Source organism: Clupea harengus, unplaced genomic scaffold (assembly GCF_900700415.2).
Source record: "Clupea harengus unplaced genomic scaffold, Ch_v2.0.2, whole genome shotgun sequence".
In the NCBI taxonomy this organism is placed as follows: Eukaryota; Metazoa; Chordata; class Actinopteri; order Clupeiformes; family Clupeidae; genus Clupea; species Clupea harengus.
Genome location: NW_024880011.1, coordinates 1 through 14,655, shown reverse-complemented (window position 1 = coordinate 14,655; position 14,655 = coordinate 1). Strand labels below are relative to the sequence as shown.

Here is a 14,655-nt window from a genome sequence, read left to right as displayed (position 1 = left end):
CTGCATATAGTATTTTCAGTTAGTCATAACACTACATCTACCTAAGTCTACCACCAACCATCATTCCACCTACAATGGTATACCTAGTCAGACTGGTTTGTGGGAACCTCTGGTGACTACAGGAAAATATCCCTTTTTACTTTTTTAGTTTGTTTTCTTTTTGTCATTTATTGTAACAATGATGCTATTATAACATGCATAGATAATATTTCCTTGATGACGGTGGAAAAATAGAGCCCTCCCAGATGAAAAGGAGACTTGTGTGGCCTGCCCTTGACTGCCACTAAAAAGACAAGGACTGCCATGAGTTTGAGATTAGAGTGATATTCCAAAAATGTAGGGTTATGTTTAATAGAGTCTGACTTATGAAAACTACCTATTCTAAACCTTAACCAAAGTTAGTATTTTACTAGCATGTATGAAGTCTTATGTCACAGCTTTCATGAGGGCGGGAATCCAAACAATGTCGTCATCGTGTGCTCACATACAGCATCAGATTCCCGTCGTGTCCTCCCAGACAACTAGACAGCCTTGAACTGCTGAGTGCAGCAGCAACATTTGAACCGCTTCCATGGAGATCAGAGAAGCAGCCGCTCTTCGTCAACAACGGCGGATTAAACAGACAATTCAGTTTCTTCACAAAGACTCCGCCGACCTGCTGCCCTTAGACGGGCTAAACAAATTGGGAACCTCCAAAGAATGGGTAAGGTCAGTCAGTACACAATATGTGTCATTAAGTATTCCTTATTATTAGGCTACAATGGCTACTTTAAATACGATTAGATGACCAAACAGCCTATCTGAATTAGATCTGTGACCCCACATAGGTTATACAATGCGCATAGGAGTACATATGAATGTAAATTCAGTTATTTTGAGACATAGCCTGCTCTACAGCAGAGGTCTTCAACCGGGGGTCCGCGGAGGTACTGCAGGGGGTCCGCCAAATTATTTCATCTGAAGCATTTTTTCCCTCTTCCAAAAATGTAAAACGTCCAAAAGACTACATAAACATAAACAGAACGTAAAATGTCCTTTCTATTCCTTAAAAATAATACATAGGCTACCCATGAGTCTTCACGCGATTAACGTGATCATAATGGCAACATATGCACTTTTAGCTACATTTAGCTATCTGGTGCCAATAGACGTTACCTGCCATAACCATACAATTTGAAATAATTGATCGTTTTGTAATTTCTCGGAACAAAAGCTCCTCGACACCACTGATGCTGGTTCAGATGATCTACGTTCAGAGGATGCCAACACCCCTTCCATGTACAGCCAAAAGCGCAAACGGGAGAAGACACGTACATATTCAGAGAATTATCTGAAGTTTGCCTTCACCTACAAAGAGACCGATGGTGAAGAATTAGCAGTCTGCATGGTTTGCTCTTCCGTGCTATCAAACGAAACTATGAAACCATCAAAGCTGCAACGACACTCAAAGACAACCCATGCTCACTTGAAAGAAAAAAAACATTTAATATTTCCCGTTTAAAATCTTTTGAATGCCAGCAGACCTTGATGAGACAATCAGCCAAAGTGTGCGAGCTAGCTTTAAAAGCCTCTTATCAAGTTGCATTACGTGTCGCTCAGACCAAACAGCCATACATAATTGCGGAAAGTTTAATATTGCCAACAGCTAGTGATATGTGCAAAACAATGTTTAGGAAGGATGAGTAGGTAAAAAAAACTGAAAAGCATCCCAATGCCCGCCCTATTGATGAATTGGCAGCTGATGTGAGGGCACTACTAGTCGCAAAACTCCCGAAGGCAGATTATTTTGCACTACAATTAGATGAATCCACCGATGTGTCAAACAACGCTCAGCTTTTAGCTTTTTTGTGATTTGTCGACCAAAATGAGATGCAGGAGGAATTTCTATTCTGTAAGCAGCTGCCTGGAGGTAAAAAAAAGTTTAGAGATTTTCAAAGTGATCGACAATTTTTTCCGTGAACATGATATACCCTGGCCAAAATGTGTCGCGATGTGCACAGACGGTGCAAGAGCCATGTATGACGCACTGCATGCTTCATAGGGAGAATCTTGTTGCCAAAGACATGAATGATGAATTCTCAAACGTCAGATCTCTCACTAGGTATGAGATATTTCATCCATACTTAAGCTTCTCAAGCTACTCAATTCTTTGTCCCTTCCTAATTGAATACAGAGTGATGGCTAACTGTAAGGGAGAAAAAATGTCAATAATAAACAGAATAAATTGAAACGAGTTGTGTGTCACAGATGATTTGTAATTCTGTTCAAACATGTGTAGGGGAGTGTGTGTGTGTGTGACTGACACTTAGTTCCAAATAAATTATATGAATATCAGGGCCAAATTTGGGGCGGCGGGGGTGGGGGTCCCTGCTCAGTGTCTCTCTCAGCCAAGGGGTCCTTGGGCTGAAAAAGGTTGAAGACCCCTGCTCTACAGCATAGTTGGGATTGATTATTCCAAGACATGCAAACTATCCAGCAGCGCGCCAGACGAACTGAATAAATGTTGGGTTGTGCTTACCTAACAGTCTTTCAGTAGGACTCATTTTAATCGGCATGTGTCTCGCATTGCATGAAAGCACGTTATTTGATCTAGGGAGACCCGGTTGCACCTTACGAACCAGCAGTAGCAGACGTTTTCCTGGGGTGTCGTTTTTCCCCTTGAGAATCCCCATCTTTAGTGCTTCAGCGATGTTGAGGCGTTGCCATATGTAACTGGCAAATTACCCAGAAATAGTCCTGATTATAGAATGAAGTGCTTTCTTTAGACTTGATGAAGTAGGCCTACTCTACAAATATAGACTAGTTATTCTGGGAGGAGGGGGGCCAGACAGCAATAGATTAAGAGAGGTGGTAAGAAGAGATGTCATCACCTGGACTTTCGAAAGACCTCAGACTAACATTCGTTGATCTCTGTTGCCCCAGTAACTGAGAATGATGATGAGTAGTACAACCAAACAAGTCACCCTTTTATGTGTCAACATGTTCTTTTAATACAGCAACCACACAACATTCTCCGAAGACGTCTTCTGGAGGTAAATTTGTCACATGGCAAAATCAACAACAACCATGGGGTAAAGCAGCATCAAAACAATCCATGTCTAACTCTTCGCACTGTGAGAGAAGAGGAGGATAATGACCTCATATATGTGGTTGGGAAGGTGAGGGAGGCTTATTTTAAGGAAAATATAAAACATCTGCATCTCAGCAGGTCAGGCTACTTCAGTCTCAACCTTGTCCGAAGCAAACCTTGAAGTATCTCTCTGGTCTTTTTCTCACACAACCTCAAGTATGTTTTCATCATAACCTCTGCAGTGCTGTGGTCGAGAGTTAGTGATTCTGGTCGATACTGGCTGTGCTGTCAACCTGATCACTACAGTTAGTGTGGAGAAACTGGGGTAAGATCCTCCTTTCAAATAATTTGCCACCATGGTGTATCATTGTTGTCATCATTCAGTGTAATTTACAAATATGCTTTTTTGTTGGGACGATGCTTTGGATAGATATGTTATACGTCTGCTCCAACTAGCTTAAAGAACAAGGTTGTTTCAAGGAAAACAGAGGAGGACAGTTATAGCACACTTGTTTGTAACCAGCAAACACAAGGACACATTGACCTGAACCTCTCCTTTGGGCAAGTAAAGACAGACTGCACCTTCATAGTTGTGGGTAAGCTTTGCAAAGCAAACCCTATCAGTGTTCATGAACTGAATACAAACCAACCATACCAACATCTTCAGTTATACACAGGACGCGGTTTGTATTTTGCAGAAAATGAACAGCCACTGGTATCCCTTGGCATCAGGACACTGAAGGCGCTAAAGGTGAAGTTGCCCTCTCTTTGTTCCCCTCTCCCCAACATGACTCAGCATAAAGCGGTGGATGTAAAATAATTTGTGCCATGCATTTATTATTTGTCATTACACAGTGCGTGATTGACACAGAGAAGCAAATGCTTGTCCTGGGAAAAAGTACTAGAGCACAAGTCCGCTTCTCAACTAGCTCAGGCGTGCCTCTCAGGGAAAGGTGCGTATCTACCTGATTGTTTTTGTGATATGTTGAGAAACAGTCTTTTGAACCATATTCATTTAATTTCCCACTGACTTATTTTAGTCATTTCCATAAATAAATCAGCATTTTTGTCTTTAATTATTCTTTAATTTGTCTTGAATTCATCTTTAATTTGAAAAAAGCCCCTCAGAAGATCATAAATAGTAAAATTATATTCTATCTCTTTCTTCCCACTCTAACTGTAGCATTCTTGGAGAGAGACAAATCTAATTTCTGTCTTCGGCATAACTGCAGATCGTGACCTGTGAAGCCCTCTTCTGGAACAACAGGACAGCTCAAACGCACTCTCTCAGCACAGGCCTTATTAAACGTCCAAGAGATGGGAATTTAAATAGGAATCTGTTTACCTCCCACTCATCCAATTCCTCTCTCCTCCGGACCTCCTGTATCTGTTCGCTTCTGTGTCTAAATGATTATCTAACCACTGCACTGATGAATTATAAATGAAGGTCAACTATCATCTCAAGGCACACACACACAGGTACACATGAGAGTGTGTGTGTGTGTGTGTGTGTGTGTGTGTGTGTGTGTGTGTGTGTGTGTGTGTGTGTGTGTGTGTGTGTGTGTGTGTGTGTGTGTGTGTGTGTGTGTGTGTGTGTGTGTGTGTGTGTGTGTGTGTGTGTGTGTGTGTGTGTGTGTGCTTGAAAGATATTTCATCTCTTTCCTCACACACTTGTGTCTAGAAAAAGTGTATACTACTTTACTCGCCATTAAAACCTGTTGCTAAGGTACTCAAATATTGTTTTGGTCTAAGATGTTATAAATACAGGGATGTAGAGGATAATATTGATGAGATTTATATATAGACCCTATTTAGTATAGGTATTCTTGTTTATTATACAGCAGCATATTAGAATACCAACGGATTTATATTGGTGTTTACTGAATAAGATAAACTAGATGTGTTTGCTTTATATATACCAAAGCAGACTAGTTTAGTTTTTTTCTATAGAATAGAAATCTATATTTGAATTACGTATGGAGTTGTATATTGGCTTCAGTTGCTATACTATGACTATGACATCTTCTTTTCACTGTGTTGGTGTATTTGTCACTGACATAAAACACTGAATAAACCATCTTGGTTAACGTATGTTGTGGCTTCCTGAGTTTGCCATCCCAGTGAGCTGAATGACTTCAGGCCAGTCGCTCTTACATCACACATATCTAAGACCATGGAACGACTGCTGCTTCACAACCTCAGACCTCAGGTACGCCATGCACTTGACCCACTGCAGTTTGCCTACCAGGAGAAGGTGGGCGTGGAAGATGCCATCGTCTACCTAATGCACAGGGCTCACTCTTATCTGGACAAGGGGAAAGGTGCTGTGAGAATCATGTTCTTTGATTTCTCCAGTGCCTTCAACACCATCCAGCCCCTCCGACTGAGTGACAAGCTCGTGCAGATGGGTGTGAACGCCCACCTGGTATCCTGGATCACTGACTACCTGACGGAGAGACCACAGTTTGTCAGGCTGAAAGACTGTGTATCTGAGACTGTGTTATGCAGCACCGGCGCTCCACAGGGGACTGTGCTCTCACCTGTCCTGTTTACCCTGTACACATCAGACTTCACCTACAACACGGAGTCATGCCACATCCAGAAGTTCTCTGATGACTCTGCTGTTGTGGGATGTATCAGGGATGGACAGGAGGGTGAGTACAGGAGCCTGGTGGACAACTTTGTGCAGTGGTGTAGGCATAACCACCTGCAGCTGAACGCCACCAAGACCAAGGAGATGGTGGTGGATTTTAGGAGGTCTCAGCCTCCTCTGCTACCAGTCTCCATCGGGGGTGTCAGTGTGGAGGTGGTCAAAACCTACAAGTACTTAGGAGTTCATCTGGACAGTAAACTGGACTGGTCAGCCAACATAGATGCCATCTATAAGAAGGGTCAGAGCCGGCTCTACTTCCTGAGGAGGCTGAGGTCTTTCAATGTCTGCAACAAACTCCTGCGCATGTTTTACCAGTCTGTTGTTGCCAGTGTCCTTTTTTATGCTGTGGTGTGCTGGGGAGGCAGCATGAAGAAGAGGGATGCTGGGCGACTAGACAGGCTGGTGAGAAAGGCAGGAGCTGTTGTTGGCATGGAACTGGACTGCCTAACATCAGTGGCGGAGAAAAGGACATTGAGTAGGCTGCTGACCATCTTGGACAATGACCACCACCCACTACACAGTACTCTTAACGGACAGAGGAGCATTTTCAGTGGCAGACTCCTGTCACTGTCATGCTCATCGGACAGGCTGAGAAAGTCCTTTGTCCCCAGGGCAATACAACTCTACAACGCCACGCTGAAGGGGAGGGGAAGGGAGATGGACTTCTCTGCATGAGTCTACCTCAGTCTCCCCTCCTCTTCTCAGCTCTTAATTTTTCCATCCCACTGTCCATCTTTTTTATCTTTTTACTCTTTTACTGGCTATACTAGCCCATTGCACAGACTGTACTATTTATATCACTTTGCACTATCCTCACACACACAAGCACAAGTACTCAACCCTTGCACTATCCACACAAGCACATGAACACTATCTCTCTCTGCACTACTTTCCTCGTGAACATCAACACTGACACAACCAATTTTGCACACTGTAATATCTGTATAATATCTGTATACACCCCACTCCATGTGAACATGTTCTCCCTATGTGTATTGTTTTTCTACTGTGATTCTACTGTGATTTGTGTATGTATGTTTGTGAGTTAAGTTAAGTGTATAAGCTACTGGATGACCTAAATTTCCTTCGGGATTAATAAAGTATCCATCTATCTATCTATCTATCATTGCCTCTGTGTGTTTAGTAGGCTTGTTACGGTTTCAGGTGTATTGTGGTGTCAAATGAGACGATTATCACTCTGTGCTATTTAATCAAACAATTCAAAATGTATTTCCTTCTTCTTGAGCAACTAAATTGATCTAGATGAAGGGGAACTAAGTCCCATTAGGTGGACAGCAATTTTTCAAGACGCTTTACTAAATGATTTTTCATGTTAAGATGTCAATATATAGTGAGTTAAATGTTATGGGTAATGACTATGAATACTTCTGTGAGTTCTGATATTTAGGTAACCATAAACTTTCTTAAGAATTTAATTTAATTTAAGAATGTAGTCATTCAATAGCATGAAACAATGATGTATTATCTATTATTAACTTTTTAACGTTTACGGTAATACTATGTCTAGTGCCATGGTTCAGCAGCACAACAATATTAGAATAGAAGTCTTAGTTTTTATTTTGACCTGTGATGGCAGCCTCTCTGACAGGTTGTTGAATATGGGGCCTTGACTGTAATGTAAAATGCTAATGTGGCAAAGCCCCAATTTTGTCTTTTCTTTGGTCCCGTTTCATGATTTTGTGGCCTTTTATTTTCTGAAGTTACGATGCTGTTGCATGTTTTGGCCAATAGATGGCGATGTTATACCAGAAATAATGCAGTTTTCATGACGGTTAGGAAGAGACGAAGCTAACCTAGACGGAGTTGTCGAGAGAGAGCGAAAGGAAGCAGTCGTTGCTTGTGAAGTGAGCTGTAATATTGGCAAAGTTTGAATAAATGAAGACAACCTTTCCCAGCACACTGTTGAGAGTTTTACTTTCTTCAAGTGTGCAACACTAACAGTATCTTAAGATCAAGATATTATTAGCCAGTGAAAGACATTTTCAGGGCTGGGCCTCTGCCCTGCTTTCAGTGAAAGACTAAGGTGGGAAGCATAACCTTTTGGTCAAAAGATCTTGACCATAACTGCAATTACCGGCAGTGAGATCACTACGTAATCTTCAAAAAATATATACATTTCTGTCTTTATGAAGCATTGTAGCTTTAATGAAACATGAACAGAATTGGACATAGATTTTCAGAGACTACATCAATATCAGAAATAAAGATATTGCACTGTGCCATCAGTGAACTCTGCTAATGCTGTTACAGGAATGTTACGACTGCAGTACCGCACTGTAGCACCTCTTTAACAGTTGTCATGATATCACCAGCCAGACTCTCGCCATGACAACCAGCACAAACAAAAGGACAGCTCCCCCTGGATAGCTGTCGGCAGGGACAGGCTCTGGGAATGTCTCCGAAAATCTCAAAGGCAATCTGATGGTATGGATTTATTTTTCGGGTCTTCACAGATAAATTGGATTTACAGCTGCAGTGTCAGTTTTCTTTGATGTATGAGATGTGTATTAATTTACATTTTTAAATGCACATCAGTAGGCCTTTTTTCTTTCTTTGCAGAAACATGCTCAATGGCAACAATGTATGTAAAATCCCAGCCAAGCAAAGCCAGCTTCATTCCTCTACTAATGGGAGTAACACAGAAGAACATCACTTTCATTGTGGACACGTCAGAGGCTATAAGTGCTATGTTAGGGGCAGTGAAAGACTTGCTTATCCAGACTTTGCTAGCAAAGGCCTCACTCCGAGATTCACTCTTCAACATTGTCAGCTGCTCATACAAGGTATGTAGAGTGTTTTGGCACCAGCTGAATCACTCAGCAGTTTTCTGTTGATAAAATATTTAATGTATTACTATAGGGTCTATCAGGGACAGGGACTATCTGTCTTTCCCTTAAACCAACATTTAAAATTGGAGGTTACGCAATGAATGGAACCGATGTCTGTAAACAATCCCATTAGTAGGCTACTCAAGTAGATTTATGGGATGTGTGTTTTAAGGTTATCGTTCCCCTGGGTACAGCTTCCTCAGTGCTTTTCCAGCTATAACTTTCCTCACTAGGGTCATCAGTGAGGTCAGTTTATATATCTGTGCATTCCATGTCTCCTAGGTAACAAAATGGAGGAATCTCTCTGTTGTTTGCGCTCCTGATACCGTGTTTGAAGTGCTAGGATGGATCCACTCTCTTGACACGTGTCCAGGCAGCGACCTTCTGACCGCTCTGGAGGCAGCTTTCTCGGACCCTCACTGCCAGGCTGCCCATTGGTTGACCAGTGTTTTGCCTGATCGCCCAGAGCATTTCCTGAGAGGGCTGTCCACCATGACACTGTGCCCAGTGCATGTCTTCTTCCTGTCTCATAACAGTCAGTTGGAGAGTAGAACTTTGGACTTCCTTCAGTGTCTGACTTCTGCCACTGGAGGGAGCTGCCATCTTCTCCTGCTGGGCTTGAATGGCTCCATAGACAAGGCAAGCATTGAAGAGCAACATCTGTGGTGCACTACCTTCTACCAATGTAGACAAACTATTTAAGATGGGGACATGCATGTTAGACCCTTGGATTATATCTCTTTCTTGTAACAATCTTCTTTTCTTTGTGTTTTATGGCAGGTGTCTATGTTGTATGCTGTTGACAGTGCAATAACCAGTCTGAGGGGGTCTGAAGAAAGTTGCTGTGGCTTGGGGAGACCTTTGGCACTAGCCATGCATTCTGTGCCAATCTCCGCTCACAGGCACGTTACTCTTTATACTTGCGCATGATCTGGCTGTCCTAAACACCCCTTCACACACTGATAAAGCCATCAGAAGTTTACAGCTTAGATCACATTTTGACAGACTCCATGAACCTCATATATACATTTTTCAAATCATAGGATTTGCATCCCGTTTGTTAATAATAATAACTGTGAAGACCATAATTGTCAATTATGATTTGCAGATTTCAGCATGGAAATCCCTTCGCTCCCATAATAACTTGCGGGTCAGAGAGTACCACAGGGCTCTCCCAGCTTTACCCTGGTTGCCGTGTCCTGGCCAGCAGGGAGACGGATGGACTATACTACCTGGGGACCATAAGAGAACAAATCCTGGTAAGTTGCAGTAACTTAGGTATGCAGGATGCATGCATGATTTCAGTCGCATTTCCTGTTCTATACTATTATCAGGTCAACAGAAGAAGTCTTAGACAATTCAAGAAAAACTGCAGTTTGAATACTTCAGTGTCAGCTTAAATAGATACTGTGTAATCCTCTAGAACCACAGGGGAGTGTTCCTAGTGGAGTTTGACAGGCAGTATCCAAAGGACTCCCCAGACTCCACTTCACCATTTCAGCTGGTATGTCCACCTGACATGGTGCACCACACCCATGCCCACATCCACAGCCTGGTGCCAGGGGACACTGTTCTGGCTCCATGGGGTCCAGAGCTGTGGAAGTATGGCCCTGGAAGAGTGCTGACAGGCTCGGAACCCAGGGATCCATTCAGAGGTAGGAGGTCAGGCTGTGAAGGAAGTGTTAGGATTGAAAAACGTACCAAATGGTTTCCAACCCCCTGGCCTTTTGTATGGAACTTTAAATGATGGTTACTGGCCTTCATCAAATGAAATGCTTTACCAAATTACCAAAAAGAGACTGGAGTGTGAGAGGGGTAAATTTGGACCACAGGTAGAGTTGTGTGCTCTCACACTAATTCAATATCATTAACCATTACAACACTGCAATGCCACAAGAGAACCGGTAAAGGCCTCTTTTATGAATGAGAGGTATATAGTGTATATTTTGTATTAATTTACTGATATAATTGATTTTTTTTTAAATATTGGATATGAGTCTCTGCCTTCATCTTTGCAGGGGTCATAGGAAGTGGCCTCAGGGTTCTCTTTTGGAATGGAATAGAGGCAACTGTCCCTCCTGACTTGGCTTTGTGGATCCCAGCCTCCCAACATGAGCACATTGTAAGGGAGCTACAACGTTTTCTGAAGACCCAGTGCATCCACACCACCACTCACTGTGCTCCTGCTGTACTGCGGGGATGCTGTGTCTGCTCCATGAGTTGTTGCCACTCAGCGTCTCAGTGCCACAGCTCCGTGATGCCACTGAAGACCCTCTGTCTGCCGACCACCCACCACTTCCTCACACAAGAGCAGAGTCAGAGGGAGCAGCTCATGAGGAAGGTTGACCTTAAGCTGCAGGAGCTCCACACAAGTGCAGCAACCCCCACCAGACCTCTTCTATCAGCCTTTTCTGACGGCGAGGATGACAAAGATGAGGAAGGTGACAGAGGATACCCAGGGCTGGAGCTTGTAAGCCAGGCAGTGAATACAGACCTGTCCTTCCTGGGTCCAACCAGGGCAGAGCCCCAGAGCAGACCCAGCTGGAGGTACTGGAGAAGTAGTCCTACTGAACCTCATCATAAGAAACCCGGTAACTTCCTCTCTGGTACCTCCCATCACTGACACTGGCACACTGGAAGGGACACACACATGACTAAACTTGTCCAATCAGTGAAAAACATGTATATTCATTAATATTAGTCATATTAGGGACATTCATATGTTTGATCTAGACAGAGAACAAAGGTACATTTTCAGCTGTTCCTCTAAAAAGTTGTTTTGTTGTTTTCAGAAAAGCTGGCAATGGGAAGCATCTTGCCTGTCAGCATCGGTTCACCTGAGCTTCAGATGAGACGTATAAATCAGAGCTCTGTGTTTCAGAAGATTCCCGGGTCAGCAGGGAGAAAGGCCACTATTCAGGAGATATTTAGTATTACCAAACCTAAACTACATCAGACAGCTGGACACTACATGTTAGAAGCTGGAAAAACTATGCAAGAATAGGCTAAGAATGTGTGAGTATCAGTGTTTTTTTTATGTATGGGAATACAAATAAAAACAAATGTAGATTTATATTTTTTGTTTAATACAGTTATTGACAGATAACTATAAAACATTCACTCTGGCAATACAAGGCAATTTCATATCACTCAAAATGAATTGGATGTATGTCAAAGTCAGACTTAATTACATAATCTTACAAAAATATATATGAATATTTAAAATGTGCTTTTAATACATTTAATTAATTTAAAGAAGAAAATGGCTGAACTAACATTCAAACAAAGGCATTATACCCATCTCAGTAGAGATCTCAATAGCAGCAGAAACACACTCACTCATGTGAAAGAACACAAACACACTTTCCATGTAAAGAAAGTCTCACTGTTGATCATAAGAGAGAGGTCAAATGTTAAAGGTGAGGCTCATGCTCTCTCCAGGGTTGACGCGCACCACCTGTGTCTGCGGAGAGGCACCCGGTACGCCAGCAGTAATGGCGTAGCTTCCTGGAGACAGCACAATGTGGAAATCCTCAGGTCCGCACTGACTCTGTGCAAACAGGCCACAGTTTCACAGTTAGGGGTGTGGATTGCTAAAGACTTCCAAAAGAATTATATTTACATACTAATTAAATATTCATTCTGATTAATCTAAAGTATTGTGTAAGTATTATGATTAAATGTTACAATATAATTTGAAGATTCCTTAGAAATATTAAGAAGAAAAAAATCTGTGCAAACCAAGTGAATTTATTTTTTTCATCAACATGATGATTTACAAATTGCTTGTATATCAAGAAAAACTATTTGTTACTGAATCGATTTTCCTTTCACCTCTACCCGGTCAGAGTGTAAACAGTGGAACAGGTTTATACAGAACACAAAACAGGAACGGAGGAGAAATAATGATAAATACGCAGAGATTAGAAGCATCTTCTGTACTCCCAAAACATTGATGCATACAGTGGACAAGGAAAAGCATACTGCAAACCTTCACAGAGTCCTTTACAGGTACAGGACTACGTTTCCTACCGCAGGTGGAGGGGGGTGGAGGTGAGGGTCTAGCTGGTCTACCTGAATGAAAGCGACATATATGTTCCCGATCGTCGTCACTGGGATCTGGAACTGACTTGTAGAAGTTCTACAAAGTAAACACTGATGAATCAGTATGAAGCCTGGCCTTGGCACAGTAACGCAATCAAATAGAAATAGCTTTGCAAGCTGTGATCAAGGCAAACTGAAACTGTGTACATTAAAAAAAAATGAAGTTATTAGCATCGGAAAGTAAAAATTATGATTAAAGAGAGGTAAAACTGAGCATGCAAAAGTTATGGATAAAATACCCCCCCCCCCCATTTAATCATTGGCTAAGGGACAAGCAGCTACAATTATTCAACAATAAAAACGTAGTGCTAACGAGATCAGTTTTCAATGGAAGTTACATGATGTTAAAGGGAGAAATATTTTAACTGAGCCAACTGTGACAACACAATCTGTGAGCTGGAATTCTGGAATAATTTAAATCTGAAAATTCTATGAATTCTTTAGTAGCCCTATTGTATTGGGTCGACTCCGGTTTTGTTAAAGACTCTTGGACTAAGAATTGTTTTAGTATTATGACAAATTGAGGGTTACCTTGCACTCATAAGATGTATGATCCATGAATTCCACTACTCTGTCAAAGGCATTATCCAGACTCTTATGTAGATTGACTGGGTCTTCCTGTATCTAAATAAGAAAGCAATAAGTTACTCACATTAGATTTAAAGAAATAGAAAGTATTGAAACCTAAAAAAATCTAACCAACGTTAAGTTCGGTTACACCATTATCCTAACCTTCTTGACGTCTAATTGGTGTATATCCCCAGTAGATTCAAGTGAAGTGCGACTGCCATATGGACTAGTGTTCGACCAGCGCACACTCCGTTTGCGCGCTCTCTCCAATACTTCACGTCCGAGTTTGGAAGAGCGGTGAAGCGATGACTCTAGCCAGGAATGGCTCGTCATGTTCAGTATGGCTGTGCAGAGCCGGTTAGGGCGCCTATTTTCGAACCGCTTTACATGTCAAATCCTCGACTTGTCAAACAACTTGTAACCTTCAAAACCGAGATAAGAACATGACATCACAATGGGAAATGATTTCAAATCGTAAGGCGTGTCACTGTTTTGCTGAGAAGCGGAAGTTCAGTAGGCTAGCCTACAACAAATGTCCACGGGTGTCAACTTCGTAAAGATTAATTCTCAATAGCCCGATTGGACTCGTAGGTTTAACTCTCAGCCAGCCCTTGCTTATATTGGCTTTTACTCAACTGCTGGCATGCTTTTATGGTCAAGGCTACTGAAAACAACAAGCAACAGCTCACAACCAATGCTAAACTATTTTCAGTTACTCACGTAGCTCTCTCAGTGTATCACTGTACCGTACGCATAATCGATGGCTGTTTGTTTTGTATACTTGCTCTGTGCGTATGCCTGCCACCGCTGTATTGAAGCACCGTGGAATCGTCGCGCGGCTGCAGAGGAAAATCTTATTGCATTTAGAGAGGGTGACTCCTCGCGCAGTCACTCATGGGTAATGACTTTCTCCTAAACCCCCTCTACGCCTCCCTTTTCTTAATCCGTAACAACACATCCGTACAGCATTAAGACGGTCTTCAAAACAGAAACTAGACTTCTTTAATCGCTTTCACTTCAGAAGGACAACGTTATATATATACATATATATGATGAGGTTCCTATGCACAGTTTTCACATTGCCTAATTAACTTTTAATTTGATAAACATGAATGGTGTCATTCTTAAAAATAGTGTAATAAAAGTGCATATATAACCCCCCCCCCCCCCCCATCATCTCTCCTTGCCATTTCTGCAGCCATCTCACTTTAATGTGCATGCCTAGTGGTCCTGGTGTCAGTCATGAAACATTCACAGGCCCATCTTAAATAAGACAGAATGGGTAAAAGTGAAATAAAGTATGAGGGAGAGAGAGTGTGTGTGTCGTGTCTGTGTATGTGTGTCTGTCTGTCTGTGTGTGTGTGTGTGACAAAGCGAGAGAGGAACATAAATCTACAGTTTGGAAAAAG

General features: G+C 42.1%; 3 protein-coding genes across 6 annotated transcripts; 2 read left to right on the top strand and 1 right to left on the bottom strand.

Moving 5' to 3' along the window:
* The first annotated feature begins 60 nt into the window (after window positions 1–60).
* On the top strand, window positions 61–4,568 carry LOC122131102 (nuclear receptor-interacting protein 3-like). Of its 2 annotated transcripts, none has more exons than XM_042706017.1 (7): window positions 61–703; window positions 2,997–3,158; window positions 3,313–3,395; window positions 3,527–3,666; window positions 3,769–3,821; window positions 3,926–4,023; window positions 4,254–4,568. In XM_042706017.1, exons 1-7 carry the CDS (start codon window positions 572–574, stop codon window positions 4,276–4,278), a joined length of 693 nt encoding a protein of 230 aa, XP_042561951.1. In that variant the 5' UTR covers window positions 61–571; the 3' UTR covers window positions 4,279–4,568. The 2 variants fall into 2 exon arrangements, with proteins under 2 accessions (XP_042561951.1, XP_042561952.1); XM_042706018.1 differs by having other exon boundaries at window positions 61–708.
* A 3,490-nt stretch (window positions 4,569–8,058) lies between these two features.
* cunh11orf16 (chromosome unknown C11orf16 homolog) lies at window positions 8,059–11,604 on the top strand. Its single transcript, XM_042706009.1, has 8 exons — window positions 8,059–8,168; window positions 8,304–8,527; window positions 8,855–9,211; window positions 9,353–9,474; window positions 9,681–9,831; window positions 9,996–10,227; window positions 10,591–11,163; window positions 11,365–11,604. Exons 2-8 carry the CDS (start codon window positions 8,315–8,317, stop codon window positions 11,574–11,576), a joined length of 1,860 nt encoding a protein of 619 aa, XP_042561943.1. The 5' UTR covers window positions 8,059–8,168; window positions 8,304–8,314; the 3' UTR covers window positions 11,577–11,604.
* A 33-nt stretch (window positions 11,605–11,637) lies between these two features.
* On the bottom strand, window positions 11,638–14,222 carry akip1 (A kinase (PRKA) interacting protein 1). Of its 3 annotated transcripts, none has more exons than XM_042706012.1 (5): window positions 13,967–14,221; window positions 13,409–13,668; window positions 13,208–13,300; window positions 12,605–12,646; window positions 11,638–12,122 (listed from the first exon to the last, which is right to left on the bottom strand). In XM_042706012.1, the coding sequence occupies exons 2-5, from the start codon at window positions 13,577–13,579 to the stop codon at window positions 11,979–11,981; spliced, it is 450 nt and encodes a 149-aa protein (XP_042561946.1). In that variant the 5' UTR covers window positions 13,580–13,668; window positions 13,967–14,221; the 3' UTR covers window positions 11,638–11,978. The 3 variants fall into 3 exon arrangements, with proteins under 3 accessions (XP_042561946.1, XP_042561945.1, XP_042561944.1); XM_042706011.1 differs by having other exon boundaries at window positions 12,564–12,713; window positions 13,967–14,214; XM_042706010.1 differs by lacking the exon at window positions 11,638–12,122 and having other exon boundaries at window positions 12,131–12,713; window positions 13,967–14,222.
* Window positions 14,223–14,655: the final 433 nt, after the last annotated feature.

What these genes read in the sequence shown, in the direction of transcription:
- LOC122131102 (XM_042706017.1), top strand. Translation starts at nt 572, where the DNA reads ATGGAGATCAGAGAAGCAGCCGCTCTTCGTCAACAACGGCGGATTAAA. An exon ending in TGGGAACCTCCAAAGAATGG is followed by an intron (nt 704 to 2,996) that starts GTAAGGTCAGTC and finishes CTTTTAATACAG; the next exon opens with CAACCACACAACATTCTCCG. An exon ending in GGCGTGCCTCTCAGGGAAAG is followed by an intron (nt 4,024 to 4,253) that starts GTGCGTATCTAC and finishes CTCTAACTGTAG; the next exon opens with CATTCTTGGAGAGAGACAAA.
- cunh11orf16 (XM_042706009.1), top strand. Translation starts at nt 8,315, where the DNA reads ATGGCAACAATGTATGTAAAATCCCAGCCAAGCAAAGCCAGCTTCATT. An exon ending in TTGTCAGCTGCTCATACAAG is followed by an intron (nt 8,528 to 8,854) that starts GTATGTAGAGTG and finishes CATGTCTCCTAG; the next exon opens with GTAACAAAATGGAGGAATCT. An exon ending in ACCTCATCATAAGAAACCCG is followed by an intron (nt 11,164 to 11,364) that starts GTAACTTCCTCT and finishes TGTTGTTTTCAG; the next exon opens with AAAAGCTGGCAATGGGAAGC.
- akip1 (XM_042706010.1), bottom strand. Translation starts at nt 13,579, where the DNA reads ATGACGAGCCATTCCTGGCTAGAGTCATCGCTTCACCGCTCTTCCAAA. An exon ending in ACCAATTAGACGTCAAGAAG is followed by an intron (nt 13,301 to 13,408) that starts GTTAGGATAATG and finishes TTTCTTATTTAG; the next exon opens with ATACAGGAAGACCCAGTCAA. An exon ending in ATACATCTTATGAGTGCAAG is followed by an intron (nt 12,714 to 13,207) that starts GTAACCCTCAAT and finishes TTTACTTTGTAG; the next exon opens with AACTTCTACAAGTCAGTTCC.